Here is a 19,285-nt window from a genome sequence, read left to right as displayed (position 1 = left end):
TTTCTAAAATCCGCAGAGATGAACTTTTAAATATTGTGTCATAAATTATTAGAGCAATTTCTGATTTGCCCCAGAAGGGCAAATATGAAGAAAGCACTGACTGTATCAACAAGTGTTTCATGTTTGCTAGCAAGAATAAGCACTTACCTTTGCAGTCTTTGTGACAGCAAAGTCAGCTACTACACAAAAAGAAATAGGATTTCTTCTCTACATTGAATATAATCGTTTTGTCTTAACGCTTGGCATGTATATGTATGTGCTTTAAGCTTACTGGTAATAAAGGACTGCTTCTGTTCACTAAATTCTTATTGCATCAGGTGCTGAGTGAGCAGCTTTTCAAACATTTTCTAGACTTACCACATTTTAAGGTCAAAATTTCAGTCATGGATCCTTTGATGCTTTGGTCCAGGAGGGACCACATAAAGAATGGCAGTCCCACAGATCATATCACATTGTATGGTTACAGCTGTCATAGTCTGTGTAAGTACACTCCATGATAGTCACACATCAATAAAAGCACCCACCATATCTCACAACTCATCTCACTGTTAGGCAGAGCAGGACTTCATCTCAATCATTTACATGAATAAACAAAGGCGCATGAGTCTTGTTAGTCGACTTTTTAGCCTAATCTTGGAGACAGCTTATTCTTTCACTTCCCATCATATACACATACATACCTATTTATAATAGAATAATGTAAATGTTATACCCCCCAAAAAATTTCTGGAATACATGTTTTAGCCTATTGATCCTTAGGTTTTACTTTCTGTGAAAATGTTAATTTATCATTTGCTGGAAAATTTAAGATGAGATGCTGCTTAAAAAAAAAAAAACTCATCCAAACTTTACTTTGTATTTTTAAATTTTACTTAAAATCACAAATCACAATTAATGATACTTAAAATAATTTATTCTATCCAATGCAGCCAAAATGTTTCCTATTCATCCTCTACTGGTCAGAATATGCTTCTTTTCCTTGGACATGTCTGGATTTCCCAGAGACCTTTGCATAAATATATTTATTTCTGCTATTATCCATCTCTACTTTTCCTCTACTATTCCAAACTAGACAATGACATGTGGTATGTCAACATGGAAATCCATTCCAGGCTATCCTCAAAATGGTTGTCTATTTCCATGGTAAATTTACTATCAGTCCCTTTCTCGGAACAGGCATTTGTCACATATATGTAGTCATCAAAAAGTCTGATATAACCCCTGAAAGCCTTAAACGGTCACCCAGACCCCCCACATAAAAGTCAAAGGGCTCCCAGTGGCTCATGGCCTAATTCTTCAAATATGACCCTAAATGCGCATGTGTCATCATTAAGTCCTTTCCTCACTCTCAGAACTTGAATTCTCTGATCACTTTCAGCCATTAGATCATTATTTCTATGACCCCTGGGTAGCTTCCAATGATTATTGCTTTGTCTGTGGGTTCTAAGACTTTTGTCTTAGAATCTTACACATCCCTTCATCATATTCTTCCTCCTCCTATACACAACTTCCTGTCCTTTCCTGAACTATCTGTCTCTAAAACAATAACCTAAGTCCTCTGGTTCATCCTGTGTCACAGGTATCCAGGACATCACAGATCCTCTTCTATGTGATCTGAGCTCCATGGAAGGCTACTTTGAAAAATATAGCTGCAAGAACTGGGCCTTGATTTGGTTCATAATCTCACTACCTTTTTTTGGGGGGGGGGGGAAGTTTGCCCTCTTTTGGATACTATTCCAAGAAGTCTATTACCTGACTGAAGAAATTCAATCAACAGTAGAGTTACATACTCCTTGTTGAAGCCACTCATGTGGCTCCTGGATTAATCACCACCAGCCTTGTAAGGTGACTCACCAGGGACAAGAAACCCAGAGCACCTCATAACTGCATTACCCTGGATAAGATCCTGACATCAGATGAGGCATAAACAAAGTGGTCAGAGTAAATGCTACTTCTTTGTCACAGCAATCTACCTGATGTTTTTGCCATAACCTGCCAGGTTAGAGAGCTGTACTCCTTTCCTTGAAGTGAAACCATGATGTGATGCTCAGTACAGTACCTATTTCAGGGTAAATCACCCCAAAATAAAGATTATTTTAAAAATCATCTTAATGCGTCAATCTATATTGTTGATTTGTCTTATGCAGTCTTCTTTGTATAGAATAACTACCACACTAGAAATTTTGTTTTGTTTTAGTTTTTTGGGATTTGACTGGCCCTCTCCATCATCACTATATTAAATTTCTAATATTAAAAATCATATTCAAATGAAAACACACAAAATCCACATATAAAAATCATGAATTGTGAACTGGACCCAGTTGGTTCATGCATTCTCCTATGTTGGATGAATATGGGAAGACAGCAGATTGAGATCAGCTCAAGTAGAAAAGTTCCCAAGACGCATTTTCAACCCCTAGCTGGATAGAGTGATACATACCACTGTACCAAGCTCAGAGACAACAATGCATAAATGAAACTTACATCAATTAAAGCCTAAAAGATATAAAAACCCTCTTAAAATTAGCAATAATAAAACTTAAAAGTCTTCTGCTACATAAATTGTTTTTCTAATTTTCAATTCTCCTCAAACAGCTATAATTTGTGAACTAAAAGGATCTGATAAAACACAGAGAAAGCTTTTGCAGATTTGACATATAAAACGGGAATACATTGCAAAGTATGGGTGAGATGAAATAAAATCTACTATAGTTCTATGAAAGATTGACAATTATGAATTTTCACATGCTATCAAATCTCTACATATGAAATCATGAGATTACAAATACAGTGTAAAACAAGGTTGTTGTGAATTATCATTATTATTAGGAAGTCTATCTAAATAAAGGGTTGACAATAGTTTGTTGTGTCTCATGAACAAAATGCAGGAGTTTAGGCTGAACAATTTCACAGGCAATTATTTACTCATTGTAAGTAATTATACTATGCTATGCTTTCTTTATTTCTAGGATAATGAAATTGGAAAAAGATGAAAGCAGCCTTAATCTTATCTTACAAAAAGGTAATATATAAAAGGATATCCAGGACTGCTAAGTTAAACAATCAGCTAAGCTTTTATTGATATTCAGCAAAATCAATAAAATTAAATAATCATTAAGCATCTAGTATACGCAGGCCCTGGAATAGATAATATGGCTGCTTTTGAGAAGTTTCAGATACAGGTATTTTCCATGAGGAATTGGTACTCTATGTAGGAGGTAAGATAAACATGAAATAGCAAGCAAAAATAACAAACTACTATGCAATATAAGGGAAAAGGAAAACCTTGGTATGTGAAGATCAAGGAAATCTCAGGGGACATAGACTTGAGCCTCCTCTTGAGAAATGCACACAATTCAAGTCAAGGGAAATAGAAAAATTCAAACAGAAGACATCCTTCAAATGGATAGAATTTCTGTTATATATCCCATAATGGAGAAACAAACTAATCAATATTTATTAAAAAGAACAATATGTTAGTCTCTATCTGGAAAAGGGTAGGTCTTATGGTGAGAGTTAAGGTCATTTATAAGGGTAACAATCTTGATGGAAGATATCAATTGATTCTGACTTTGTATTAGAATATGGGGTTCCACAATGTATAATGAAAATCCACACATGACAATAGCTTAAATGAGAAACATTTGTTTTTTAAAATTTAAATAATGCGGGAGAATGTGGCAAGTACAATATCGGGATGCACAAACCCTTCTAGATGATGCATTGCCAGACTCAACACACAACTTCTATCTTATGGATGCTAAGTGTATATTAGTAAGAGGCAAGAACGATAATAAGGATGGCATAATAATTCTTTTGGGATGATGTTCTCAAAGTGATAGATAGGTAAACTCCCTCAATCAGAACTTACTCTCTGATAAATAAGTTAGTTATAGCTAGCTAGCTAGCTAAACAGACAGAGACAGACAGATAGATAGATGATGGATAGATAGAATACTAGAAAATTTTAGCCTTCATTTTAGTTGACTGGCCATCTGAAGCACTTGGAGAAGGTAAGACTGGTAGAATATCTATTAAAAGATAATAAATTGAACAGTACTTTATGGTGTCTCTGATTGAAAACTACTAAAAACTTTTGCTTCCTTTATGTTTTCTTGACATCCTACAATCATGTGAACACTGGATGTGTTTACTTACACATAATGAAACTAAATTAATACTACAGACATATCAAATATAGAAAATTTTGTTATGAAATTGCATATGATAAAATTTGTATTATTATACCATTTTACACATTTTATTTCCTTTCTTGACACAAGCTTTTTCTAATGGATGGTTCGTGAAAATCAGTCTACAAAAGATGGCAGTGTTGGTAGCAAGTCTGTTACACGGCTTTGCTGTCCTAAATTCTTGCTCTAACGTCCCATTGCTCTACTCTACCAGATTTCTCATACGTTAAATATACTTCTTCTATGAACCTTGCTCCACTGCATTTAGAATGACTACCTTAAGGAATGGTGAGTCAGAGATGCTTTTTGAGTAATTGAGTGGTAATCAAAATTGCACTTTAATGAAATGAATAGAGTAGTTTTGTGCAAGATCATTTGGGCACATAAAATAGTGTGTTTGGGGGCACAGACCAGAAGAATTGTAAATAGAATACAGTTTCTGCCAATGGAAGTAACAGTGCATTGTAAAGGCATGAACTCACAAAGATGAAGCCAGCTATGTCAGAAAAAAGAAGACATATGACTCCCCTGGATGTCCAGGGTCTGTGATTTTATGGACTGAACAGCGAAAGTGATCAAAGATGATAGAACCCAATAACATAGGTACAACTGAAACAGTAAGTATAGAAGAGAATACGACTACGCTGGCTAGATGTGATACAGGTAAAGACAGAAGAGTCTAACAGTTCCAGAGGTGGTATAATGTGATGTCTTGAGGCTCCGACTGGGTAACTTGCTTTTGATAATAAGCTCCTGGTACCAGAAGTATGTATCACAGATACATTACTTGCCAAGCAAGTTTCAGTTTCTTCCTCTGTAACTCTTATATCCAATATGGTAGCCCCTAGCCACACGCAATCATTGAGTACTTGGAACATGGTGAGTCAGAATACAATGTACTGCTATTAGAAAATACGTCATTATTCAAAGGTATTAAAGAACACAAATTATGTATTTAATGACACCTTAGAAACATGTTGAAATGACAATATTTATAGCTTAAGTTAACTAAAATATATTATCAAGATTAACTTCAGCTTTTTTCTTAACAATTTTTTAAATGACTACTGAGGCTCAAGTTGCAGTTATTCTAACAGAGTTCCTCCCTATCAGAGGGATTAACAACAGTGCCAAGCTCACCAGGATGTCCATTACGGGGCACCACCGCATGGCATGTCTTAAGTGTCCAAAATATACTCATTATCATTTTTTAGCTGCGGATTTGCAGGACAAGGGCTGGGTACTTTTTCTAGAGTGAGACAAGGCAGAGCAATCTAGTGTTGGGCAGGAATCTGAGTCATGGGTGAAGGGAACAAGCCATTCCACAGTTCAGCAAATAGGGAGGGCCAAAATGCATTTCTAAATGGTATCCAAACACCACCATGAAATTTTCTTGGTCCCCAAACTTGTGTATCTATTTTCTTTTAACCAGAAAAAAAGTACTAATTTCAGACAAGAATCAAGCAAATAATTTGGTTGGTTTGGGTTACCAATGTACTTTGCAACCAATACTGCTTGACCAATAATTTAGGGGAAAGGGAAGAACAAAAAAAAGAAATTCTAGAGTTCAGACTTCACTAAAAAGCCAGTAGGAACTGAGGGTTAAAGTTAATTTCATTGAGAGATATTGTTAGAATTTCAGATCTGGTTATAATTTATTCCCACATGTCTAACACTTCTTGTCATTTCAAATAAAAAAATTCTAAAGCTGAAGTATACACAAAAGACCATGTAGGGAAAGAAAAGGAAAAAAATGCATGTATTCATTCATGTTTAAAACATTACTAGGCTCTCCACATATTCTAATTGTTAAATTGCTTCACAGTACCTATCCTTCTCTAAAAGTCATATGATATGGAGGGAATAATCTGGTTGCTTAGAACGTAAGTATTGATTAGACACTTGTTCAAAGTTTAGTCTAATGACAACAGAGAATGTCCTATTTAAGGATATTTTAATCAGGTGTCATTGGCCAACTTCCTCCCCTTATATGGCATTGGGTTCAGGAACTACATTGCCTAGGAATCCATAATGGGAACTGGGGATACAGCATACAGCTCAGGGATGAAAAACTTGCTTAGCATATACAAGGCCTGAGGCTTAATCCCAAACTACACACACACACACACACACACACACACACACACACACACACACACACACACACACACACACCATATTATAATGGACTGGCCAGAACCCTCTACATCATAAATTTATCATATGTGAAACCTTGGACAAATTCTTTAAATCTATACCTCATTTTTTCATATATAAAAGTGGATTATCTAATAGTATCTACCTTCCAGAGTTATTAAGTTGACTTTCTGCTTTAAATAGAAACTACAATATTAGCTATTCTCTGAAAATGGTTTATATTTCTCCATTGTGTACAAAAGAAAAAAGGTATTATCTGTGACCAATCAATATATATTGTTTTGATACATAAGCCCTTAACCTAGAATTTCTTTTTTTTTCCAGCTGCATTTGTTATCTGAATAGTGTTCCTTTATTCAAAGAATATTGACATACGAAGACATTGTTATTAGGAGAGTCTGCACTTTCTAGAAAACCCTTTAACAAAAAGGTTTACAACAAAACATCCTGAAATAGTCTGGAGTCACCAATGGGAAGGGGAAAAAAATGTCACTGAAAAATCTTGTAACATTTCTTTTTATTTAAATGTCACAAAGCAACCTACAGTTGCACATTCCTTGGAAGATGTAAAATCCAGATAATGTACCCTTGGCAGTTCTTTGAACTGCTATTTCAAAAGCCAATCATTCAGTTTTGAACAGCTAGTGTATTTGTGTCAAGATTGCCAGTGATCAAAAACAAAGAATCATTACTTTCAGGAGGGACACGTAACAGAGGCCACTTTTGCATATTTAGTTTCTTCTAATTTCAGAAACATCTTTAATGGTCAATATTTCATATTTTTTCTAATTTCTTTCTAATTGGTTTCCTGACACCATTAAAATTATTAATAAAAATAAACTTAATTTTCTCATCAAAATTAAAACATTTGGAATTTTGAAAGGAAGAAGAGGGAACAGGAACAGACTAGTACCTGTCTTCTTTTTTTCACTGCACAATTCTCTTAGTTTTTAAGGACATATAATGCCTGCTATGTTGTCTAGATTAGTACAGTTGAAAAGCCTCTGTACCTGAAATCATCAAACAAAATAACAGAACTAGGAGCTCATATAAAATACAATGGAACAACCAGCAGGAGAAAAACAGCTCTAGCAATAATACAAGAGCCACTGTTTGGGATCACTCCAGCTACCTGTGATTCGTGATATATACACATGTATATGTATATAAACTGGCACGTTTCTTCAAGACACTAATTAATTCTGCAAACTAGCCACACATTATTTTGTTCGGGGCTAGGAAAAAAATGTGCTTTTAACATTGTCCAATTCAGATTTCCAAGTGGAATGGGCATTTTATATCACTAATGCAAACGACTTGCTAACTTTCACCTAGCTTTGATACATATTTCATAAATCTTACTAGCTAATCTCCTGAAGAAAGCCAAGACAAGCGTAGTTACAATTAAGCTAAGTTCCACCTTTGAGGGGGTTAGCTTTTAATGTTTAAATCACGATGAAGAGAATTTCAAAGGGTAATTGCTGCTTCATGTTCAGACTTTTTTTTTTTTTTTGGTAATTTCTGAGTCACTCTATGATATACACATAACCAATCAAGATTTACCATTTTAAAGCTAAATGAATACAGATGATTAGGATTTGAAAGGTGATTTTGAATGCCTATACATTTCTGTGGCAAAAATGGAGTTCTACTACCTAAAGCCTAATTATCTTTTGTTTTGTTTTTAACTAAAGGATCAGATAATGATGCTCATGAAGAACAAAGCAAATGGGTATTGCTTTGAGTAAACAGAAAGGAAGACACAACAGATCTGTTTCTTTAAAGTTAGGAACAAATATCTTTACATGCCATTTCTAGTCTTCCATGGACAGAGGACAGAAGACGGTGGTGGCAAGTACAATTAGATTACAGATGCAGACCACCAGATGGCATCTGAAATCAGGCGCCACCTGCAGGGATCCCAATTGTTACTGTTTCATGAATTCCAAATGGATTCTTTAATATTATAATGACTAAGGCACATCACAAAATCTAAAAGAAACCCAACAATAATGATGTCTTAAAAAATAGTATCTTGAATGTAGTGACAACATGAATCTGAAAAGAAATACTGTATAAATAAAACGATCTTCTTTTTTCCCCTGAAGAAAAAAGAACTCAATACAAATTGAGCCTGAAGAGAAAAGGAAAGCTCACCAACTTTACGTTTACTTCTTTGCATACAATTTTCCCTTTTATTCTTTCAATGTTTTCTTTACTGTGAAGAAGAAAGGAAGTAGTGAAGAAGCACAGAGCATGAAGGAAAAAAAAAATTAAGCAGCTCTGATTTCCTTCCTGGATATACACTCTGGAACCTGAATTTCAAAAAGCTTCCCTTTTCTGCACTGGTGGCTCACGCCTGTAATCCTAGATACTCAGGGGCCTGATATCTGAGGATTGCAGTTCAAAGCCAGCCCAGGCAGGAGACTCTTATCTCCAATAAACCACCAGAAAACTGGAAGTGGTGCTGTGGCTCAAGTGGTAGAGCACTAGCCTTGAGCTGAAGACGTGAGGGACAGCGCCCAGGCCCAGAGTCCAAGTCCCATAACCAACTAAAAAATTTTTTTAAAAAGCTTTGCTGTCTAATCTTATGTGGCTGCCTCAAATGGTCCAGGACTTCAAGCAATAAGAAAAACCATACTGCATATTTAATTCTGCAAGGAAGTATGGACATGACATTCCAAAATCAAAATACAATCTTGTTTCTTAAAATTTTCTGAAAAAAATGCTGATGATTCATTTGATAGAGGTTTGCTGTCCTTTCTCTCTTTTGTACAAAAACATTTTGCTAAAATGTTATTCTCATAAGAGGATCTTAAAGTGGTATTTGTTTTTTTCTGAAATAGTTTTTATTATCTTTAAGTAGTTGTACAAAGGAGTTGCCATTCAACAAAACATTTTATAAATGCAGTGTATCTTTGTGTGTGTGTGTGTGTGTGTGTGTGTGTGTGTGTGTGTGTGTGTGTGAGAGAGAGAGAGAGAGAGAGAGAGAGAGTGTGTACTGGGGCTTGAACTCTGGGCCTGGGCGCTGTCCCTAACCCCTTCAGCTCAAGGCTAGCTAGCACTCTACCACTTGAGCCACAGCGCCACTTCCAGCTTTCTGGTAGTTTATTGGAGATCAGAATCTCATGGACTTTCCTGTTCAGGCTGGTTTTTGAACTGTGATCCTCAGATCTCAGCCCCCTGAATAGCTAGGACTACAGGCATGAGCCACTGGAGCCTGCAAATGCAGTGTATCTTGATCAATGCCACCCCTTTCAACATTCTCACCCATCCCTCTGAACCCCCTTCCCCCTTCCCTTACTTAATTTTAGGTTACACATTTAATTTTTTTTGACTTTTAAGAAAGCATTTGATGTGTACAATGCATCTTGGATATGTAACCATACTGATGCACATACACACTGTTTGGTCTAAACACTTCGACCATTTACGTTCCATAGAAAAGAACCTGAACATTTTTGAAAGGCATTTTTTTCCCCCTTCCTCAACAGAATGATTCAGGTCTAAAATCATTGCATGAACTTTCACGTTACTCCAGGAGGCAATGGTCATGCAGTGAGGCTGCTAGCAAACTACATAATATATGTATATATACATACAAGTAATACATACATACATACACACACATATATACACACACACACACACACATACATACATACATACATACATACATACATACATACATACATACATGGTTGTCACGGAAATGAAAAAGATAATTCCACTTTGGCCAGTGAAAACTTTGTCATGAGCCAGTACTAGTGTCTGACAACCAATATTCAGGATTGTGTGTTATATAGTCCAAGCTTCAGAAGGAGAAAAATAATCAATGGAAAGCTGGAACATGAGATTAGACCAGAAATAGGAATACAATCTGGACACAAAAGAAGTATCTAAGATACTTTTTCTACCTGTCAGTTCAACAAGATTTGAAATACTGTTTCTCTGAAAAGATACAAAAGTACTGATTTTAATATATTTAATTCTATTTTTTTAATTTTGGAAATATTAGGGTTTGAACTCAAGACTTACTACTTGCTGGCCAGATGTTGTACTACTTGAGCCATACATGCAGCCTCTGATTTTAATACATGTTACTCTTCTTCAAAACAATAGGTATTTTTACTTCAAGGGACCATTTTCAAATTTTAAGAACAATTCTGAGAATGTTTATCTTCTGATGAAACCAATTCCACAGCTGCCTTATCAACAGTTCTTTCTTTAACTTTTTTTCCACTTGTAAAAAGTAACCGCTCTTGGGAAATTGAAAAGGTCATAGTATACTGTGTCCTAAAGTATCTCTTTATGATGGAATTATAATGGCCATCAAATGTTTCCTGTGAATAGTGTTAAATTTTAGTGATGATAATAAACTACAGCTGATTTGCACATGCAAACATGGAATTTCCATGGCTCAGCCATAGGAACTGTCCATTATCCCTGGATTCACAAGGGCCTTTCTTTCTGTCCTTTACAAACTATCCCAGTACATATTTGCCAGAGTAAACTCCTATAGCATTCTCCTCATATGTTTTTACTGAGAAACACCACATATATAAACTCTATGCCTTTCTTTCTTCCTCTTTCTCTCTCTCCACACTCTCATGTTATAGCAATATATTATTACTTATAATTATAATCAGCAGTCAACATAATGTATTCCATCTGTTTCTTGAAATATCAGTATTGTTCATATATTTCTTCAGTAACAAGTAGGTATAAATTTTTGAATGAACTGAAAGCATTCTGTAGTACAGAAGGCATACAACATATGCAAAACAGTGTAAATATGAGTTATATAGACCAAGGCCTGACCTCAATTCCAAGCACTTAAAAACAGTGGTTCCCACACTGTGGTAGCTGAACAATAGCATCTTTATGAGCATCAAATTCTCAAGTCCTTCTCGAGTCCTACTTAAGAGCCAATGAATCTGAAATCAGGAGGTCTGAATTGGTGATTTGTGGGTTACAAAGTCGTACAGGTGTTTCCAATTTGTGTTCAAGTTTGGAAACACTGACTTTCGCTCTGTTTCTCTCCCTTTTCTCATTTGTAAATGGGTTTCCTAGGAACAACTACACAAGACCGGAGAGGTTAACAGATCAACAAGTCAGTGAAAAGGACTTTGGCTCACATGCAAAGGCCTAAATTAAGGAGAATAAAGACAAGAAAATGATGTGCTGCTGTCAAAGGCTCGGACAGAAATACACTCACTTGCCAGCAGGAGGCTGGGTACCAAAATAGGCCTCTGAGTGCAGAGCAGGCCTTAAAGATTAGCCTCTGAAATGCAAGTAGGCAAAAATGACCCAGAAGTAATATTTTATCCCCATATGAACCAAGGCCATGGTGCTTCATAATGACAAATGATAGTATGAGAAGTATAAACACTGATCTTTTAGGTCCCGATCGGATTCCAATCCCCACTTAACTCTCCCCAGAGTCCAGGCGAGGGGAATTCTCCTAATTGACGTCAGCTGCTGTAAGGGAAGGAATGCCGTGACCTTAAACTTGGCCACTGGTCCACTCTCACAGCCAGGAACAAAGCCAGAGGGTTCTCCTGGCAACTGCCTGACACGCTAAATGGCAGCCCCAGCCACTGAGGGAATCCTTTTGCTGCCACAGGGACAAATCCTCCACTGCAGGAAACAGACAAAGCAGAGAGATTAGCAGTTCACCCAGCTGATGCTGGCCTATCCTCTCAGTCCAGAGAGCAGAAAATGAGGTCCAAAGCCATCTACTCAGAAAGCTAACTTCCAGGTCTGCCTCTGCTTTATAAATGAGTGGAAAGTTCTCTGCTATGTCAAAGGGAAAACAGGAAAATCTGAGCACGAAGAAATGTAGCAAACTGGCCGTCCTCACGGAGACTATAATGGGAACTGATTTTTTTTTTTAATGTCAAACTGCAAAAATATTTGATTTTAAAACTTTTACATCAACAATAACAGTCATTTTTTTAAAGCTCCTGCACCCTCACACCCTGCCAAATCAAATAAGTCTTCTCCCAGGAATTCTTCCACAGCCTACCCTAGTCTCTTGCTGGGTACTTCTGTGCCACTAACTTCATTATGACATACCCTGGCTCAAAGACCCTGACTTCCCACTGTAGTACCGGGGTATATGATCCTGGCCTCTCAACCTCTCCACCATTCTCCTCTCTTCCTCCGCACCTCAAATCTCTCTCTTATAGAGAGACACACTTACTCTACAAAAGATGTCTGTGCCATTGATATGTTGTGGCTTTATTTCTTTTTAACATTGTAGAAGCTTAGTTTTAATATATAACCCACCCAGCTATCACATAACTTCTCAATACTTTTTATGGCTCCTACATCCCTTTTTCTGAATACCCATACTAGTTTTCGATACCTGCATTACAGTTATTAACAAAATACAATTAATTAATTAACGTGCCCGGCTCCCTCACTAAACACTTAGTGACTGTGTCAAGGATGATATATATCTCAGGTGCTCAATCATCCACAGTCTTATGTTTCTGGAGTTCTCAATCCATATTCAGGATTGGTAGGATTATAGCTATTTGAACATTTGTTAAGCTGAAAGATGAAATACAATCAATGAACATTAACAGGGAAACCTTAGCTACTTAAAAGACAGAATGTTTTTCCTGGATTTAAGTTAGCTATATTCTTTTGGATGTTTCCTAATTAGCTTGAATAATCACATCAGAGCCTTTCATTCAATCAATGGGTGGATATACTTATCTTTAGGTAAATACATGTTTCAGTTTTTCCTATTTAATTTGGAGCCCTTGAAAGGCAAGGAATGGACTAGGTCTTATTCACACCTACATAACTCATATCACCTGCTCAAAGAAAGTGTCCTAGAAAGTTTCCTTCAGTTGCACTATCAAAGTGAGTGTCCATACTCATATTTGACCACAATTTTATTTCCCATTTTGGGAGTACTGAAGTTTGAACTCAGGGCCTCATGCTTGCTAGGCAGGTGCTATTCTGCCAATCTATGACATCAGTCCTTTTTATACTGGTTATTTCTGAGACAGGATCTCATTTCCTACCCTGACATGTGCCTGGACCAGAATCCACCTATTTTTAAGTTCCACAGCACAGCTAGGATAACAAGATATGCTACCACACCCAGTTTTTCCTTTTGAGATGAGGGTCTCATGAATTTTTCTGTTCAGAGCTGGCTTCAAATCCTGATCTTCCTAGGACCTCAGCCTCCTATATAAGTTAGCACTACAAGTATGTGCCACTGGTGCTTGGTGACAATTTTCAATCTTCCATTTATATATCTGCAAGCAGATAAAGACATACACAACTCCATGAAGAAAGTCAGAGAGAGAGAAGATATTATTCTTCCCCCAAATACAGTTAACTCATAAATAAACTCTTTGAGTTAAACCTCTCCCGTGAGAATTACAATTCTAATTAGGCAAATTAACTTTGAGGAAAGTTGATCTTACATTGTGATTCCCTTGTTTTGATAGGGGGCCCACAGGATCATTTGGCTTCCTTCCTGGACCCACATTCGCAAATCTACTCTGTGTTATTGTCCTCTTCAGAGGGATGGATGCAAGGATACAGACTGGGAGTGGGCAGCGATTTAGTTGTCTTCCCCAAATTAAAATGTACAGAATTATAAAGGGGAAAAGAGGACCTAAATGAACCCACACCTTTCAAACAAGATGGGTGGGGTGGAGAGGGTTACTGTAGAACTACAGAACCCAAGGCTCTTTCATACTGTTCCTTGAGCTTTCCTCCAGGAAAGTCAGAGCCTAAGCCAACAGAAGAGATACTACCTTATTCCAGAAAATATTTTGTCCTAATTCCTATTTTCTATGTTTCCTTTTAGTTGTAACTTAAGACCTACTGGGCTGATTAGTGAATTTAATGTGAACTCTTCAATGGAAAGTGCACATTATCAAGTGAAATGAAGAAAAGAACATCAACCCAATACAATATGTCATATATTCATATCAAGAACAAATGAGCTTAATGACAAGGATATTACAAATGCTCTATTTTGCCATTATTTGGAAGCAGAAATGAAGGTTCATCTGAATGTGATTTCACGACTGTGGATTTAGTATTTAGACACTAAAAAATAATATTTTCATTTCTAAGAATGTTTTTTTTAAAAAGCATTACTTTGTCCTTACAGTTTGGTTCCTATGAACTGGTGGTAATGTCTGGCCTCCATTTTATAAAATGGGAAATAAAGAAGGTTCATGGTGTTAAGCACAGGGAACCTTTACTGCCTGTTTTAGTCACTGATTTTTCAATAAGGCTAATACAACTAGAATATATTCCTTCTGATTCCTGACTCTAACCCTGGTTATTCTTCTTCTAAATTAAAGACAAGAAAAACAGTACTTTATTGTCAACCAAATAAGGCAAAGAATGTTGTTGGAATAGAAATGCCTAGGTCCCTACGGATCTTTTAGTCACCAAGGTCTAGTGTGATATCCACAACAACTTATCTTTTCCCCAGCAGTAACAATCAAACATATATTTGAAGAACAGAAGTTTATAAGTACATAAAGACTGAGAAAAAAGAACCACTCTCAAGTATATAACATACTTTAATTAAATGTCCCCTTTCCTTCAAAATGGACAATATTCTTTGTCTCAAGGTTTGAGAATATTGAAGGGGACAGTAAACATTTTAAGTTCTCTCAGAATGAAAGCAAGTTCAGCAAAGCTGACAAAAGTAGATCAAAATTCTCTAGGCATGAGATGCTCTGGTTTCTAATCAGATTTCATTTTTATGACTTCAGGCTAGCTTACTTAGACAAAATACATATCTGGTCTATAAGAAGTCATAAAATAAAAACATTCAGAAAGTAAAGTTGGTTTATATTCTGGATGCTTTCCTGAAGTCCTAGGTCCCATGCTTATGAAACTTTAGTGTGCATCAGTCAGCACAAGTCAGAGGACTTGATGAAGGACAGCATGCTGGCCTTGCCCCAGAAAATCCGATTCAATTGTTGCCAGGAAGGTGATGAGAATTAACTACTATTTAGATACTAAAAAAAAAATGTTAAGGTCATAGTATCTAAGAAATGCCAGCCTGAACCTCACACTTGAAGAAGCAAAGCTTTTGTCTTGCTTACTTCCTCCACTGCTGTGAAACGTTTATGACACATTGCCTAACTCTGCCCAATGAGTAATCTGTGTGCTTTGTTCTTCGTGGTTCCACAGACAGTATCTCTAAGTAACATCAGAACTTATGGCCACTACTATTTAGAGCATGGTAACAAGGTAGATGCTTCTTGCATGAAAAATAAAACATACGTTTTGCAAGTTTTTCTCCTACATTGTAAAGACACAATAAAAACCAGTCTAATTTAACCTTAAAATAAACACCCAAACTCAGCATTTTTCCTTCAGGAACTTCATTTGATCTAAATATTTTTCCTAAACATTTATTTACTAAGACAGGTGATAATGTTAAAAATCTAATTATGTATTCTTGACTTTGTACCCAGCAAAAAGGTTTGTGTGTGTGTGTGTGTTTTGGCTGGTTGTGGGGCCTGAACTCTGGGCCTGGGCGCTATCCTTCAGCTCTTCAACTCAAGGCGAGCACTCTACCACTTGAGCCACAGCGCCACTTCCAGCTTTTTCGCTTATGTGGTGCTGAGGAATTGAACCCAGAGCCTCATGCATACAAGGCAAGCACTTTACCACTGAGCCACCTTCCCAGCCCCCCAGAAAAAAGGTTTTAAAGTTTGATCTAAGAGATTTAGTACCAATATACTTCATCCTTTAGTGTACAGATTCAACAGGAAACTGTCACGATCCTAAGGTATCTGACAAGACTTACTGACAGCAAATCTTACAGTTGGTGCTATAAAAAAAGATAAGTAGGCGCAAGGGGGTAGTGCCCACCCACTGTGGTACTTTGGTAAGGACTTACCTGTGACTGGTGCATCGATATCCAGCAAGTTTTTTTCCTGTCGAAGAATTGAAGCACCCTCCGTGATTATTCTCAATGCAACGCTTTCTTCCAGCCTTCCCTCCTTCATGAGATGTGCTTTTAAGATATCCACACGCGGCTTTCCATCATTATCAAACACTTCCTTTGCTGTAAGCCGGTGACTTGGAGGAAACGGAACAGCTGAAAGAGAAAGGATCCGGTTATCACATTAACGAAAACTTAACAACAGATGATATCATCATAACCATGAGAAATCCATCCATATCACCAGCCATCTAACGGTGTATTTTTTAAAGTTCTCACATTAAAACCTGATTAAAAAAAGTTACATGAAACTATGATGATGCACATGGCCATTTAATACTAATAGATCTGAGTTTTCTAGTGAGTGAATCCTTGCATACAATAGAGAAATAATGAGTTTTTAAATGGTTTATGGGCCATTTACAAGAAATTCTTAATACTATCTCTGACTCTGGATCTTTGTATTATCTTCCACCTTAAAAGGAGTTCAGTGAATGTGCTTAGGCTCACCTTGGGCTGAAGAACTCAGGGACAGTGCCCAGGTCCAGAGTTCAAACCCCACAACCCCCACAACAGATTAAAAAAAAAAAAAAAAAAAAAGCTTTTTGTGGCATTTTCTGTAGAGTTTAGATTGCAATAATAGAATTGTTTCAAATATTCAATTTTTTTCAAAATAATGAGCATTTACAATAGTAATGTTCAGAAAGGAAAAGTAGCCTTAGAGAATAAAACTCCCAAAGTGTATTCATCTGTAGAAGACTATTCATTGTCCCATTACTTATGCATCTATGTGCTTCTGTCTTCAAATTAGAATGTTTTCTCTCTAACTATCAGATGTTAGTATTTTAATTCATTCTATACTATCTCTTGCATCTGAAATATCTGGACTGCGTTCATTTTATCTTATTGATAGGTTTTGGACTTCAGTTGCTTCTGAAAGGAAATGATGACAAAGACTCACAGAAATAATCTGAATAATAGGGGAAATCCAGGCAATACGACTGAAAAAGGTTTACCTGATTGTAAAAAAAACAACAAAAAACAAAAAACTCTTACATGTTGTTACTACTTTGAAAAGTGACTGCCTCTGGGTTTTTCAAATGTCAGTGGCAATGTCATTAATAATATTGAATCACTTATTTTCTTTCCTGAATACATAAAAATTAAATATCAATTAAAACACAAATGTATTGTCTCTGTAAATATTTCCTACAGATACAATTTCAATGTCATCTTTTATTAGTAGGATAGTTTAAGAGATTTTATTTTATTTTGTGTTAGGCAACAAGCAAGTCTATTAACAGAAAGAGTACCTAAATATCTAATCAAGGGCAAAGATGGTTCTGTACTTGGAAGCCAGTTTTTCTGATTAAAACACAACGATAGGAGAAGGGAAACTCAACTAGATTTTCTGTTCCAATTCCAGTCCTGTCTCTGAGTTGACTGATGCCATTACCACATAAGAAGAAAGCAGATATTTGCGAGTAAAAGGTGAAAATACATGGAAAACAATAGGAAATGAAGATTTTCATGTGCACACTTCCACCGCAGGGACATCTAGTGAGTAAGGAGGTGGTGGTATAATGTCAAAGAGGAGATAGAAGTAATTAGGGAAATGATACAAAACAAGTAACGCTTACTGCTCAGACTCAGGACCAGTTTTTCTCTCTTTCTCTCACCCCAAACTTTCACAGGGAGACAATTTGTCTGAAAATTATAATCCTCCTATTTGTGACTCTCTACTGCAGCCTAAACACATTCACTGAACTCCTCTTAAGGTGGCAGATCATACAAAGATCCAGAGTCAGAGATAGTATTACGAATTTCTTGTAAATGGCCCATAAGCCATTTAAAAACATTATTTTTCTCTATTGTATGCAAGGATTCACCCACTAGAAAACTCAGATCTATTAGTATTAAATGGCCATGTGCATCACCATAGTTCCATGTAACTTTCCTGAGCCTTCTGTAAGGCCAGCTACAGTATTCAGCCTCTTCATACGATACTTCTGCTTTCAGGAAGAATACTAGTTGAGGAATAAACCTAGTCCTTACATAGTCTAAAAAGCTCTATCAAAGAAGCCTAACACAGCAAACCTATGCTAAGAAATTTTGTGCAATCTAATAGCAGTGATAAGGTTTCCAAGTGAAATTGTAACTACTTTTGAAATAAATCGCTAACAACATATGGATGGATGCAAGTATTGTTTTTCTCATAATTCAACCACATTGACACAATGAAGTGGCAACAGCAGACTCAGGGGCGGGGGGTGGGGAGGAGCTTTTGTGGCCTCAGGAACCTAGAAGTCAACTCTAGCTCTGCACACTCACCAGCTGTTAAGACCTTGGGCAACTTAAATAATCTCCTCTGGCTTCAGTTACCTCACCTGGAAAGTGAGGATTATATCTATCTGATGATTGTTATAAAAACTAAAGTAAATAGTAATAGTAGTAGCTAACAGTTATGCAGCACTTATTTTATGCCAAACACTGTTTAGGTAATAAAATCAGACACGGTGATAAAATGGTAAGACAAGTAGGGCCCCTGGACATGTGTTTAGGTATAAACTCATTTAGTCCCCATAACCTTAGTTTGAGAGAGAAACCCGACGCTTAAAAATATTAAGCACTTCACCCAAGGTAATCACCTGCTGATTTATGGGTAGTCTCCCTCAGTTTAAACTTAGACAGTCTGATGCCAGAATACCTGTGCTAACCGCCCAACTACACTGTTTCCAAGAAAAAGAAAAGCCATTAGTAAATCACTGTTTAGAACTGAAATCTAACCAGCTTTCTCATAAGAAATCAGCCTTTTATATTCAAACAAAAGAAAACACATTTAGGCCTGCTCTATAAAATAAAACACTAAATGTATAGTATAAACACTAAAGGCATAGTATAATCCAAATTTTAAACAAGGAGGAAAGGAATGATGAATTGAAACCATTAAACTTGGGAGCCATTTCCTCTATTTGTTTCTTTGCCCTCC

The 19,285-nt window shown here is 36.5% G+C and overlaps 1 protein-coding gene across 1 annotated transcript in view; it reads right to left on the bottom strand.

The window, feature by feature from the left end:
- The window catches only part of Ppp3ca (protein phosphatase 3 catalytic subunit alpha), a 250,891-nt gene that overhangs the window by 111,927 nt on the left and 119,679 nt on the right, over positions 1 to 19,285 (bottom strand). The window contains exon 2 of the mRNA XM_042701565.1: positions 16,252 to 16,452. Coding sequence (XP_042557499.1) covers positions 16,252 to 16,452 — 201 coding nt within the window. The remainder of the gene's footprint in view (positions 1 to 16,251; positions 16,453 to 19,285) is intronic.

The sequence above is a fragment of the Dipodomys spectabilis genome, unplaced genomic scaffold, assembly GCF_019054845.1.
Source record: "Dipodomys spectabilis isolate Male_0828 unplaced genomic scaffold, ASM1905484v1 ptg000297l, whole genome shotgun sequence".
Classification (NCBI taxonomy): Eukaryota; Metazoa; Chordata; class Mammalia; order Rodentia; family Heteromyidae; genus Dipodomys; species Dipodomys spectabilis.
This window is presented reverse-complemented; position numbering and strand designations above follow the sequence as displayed.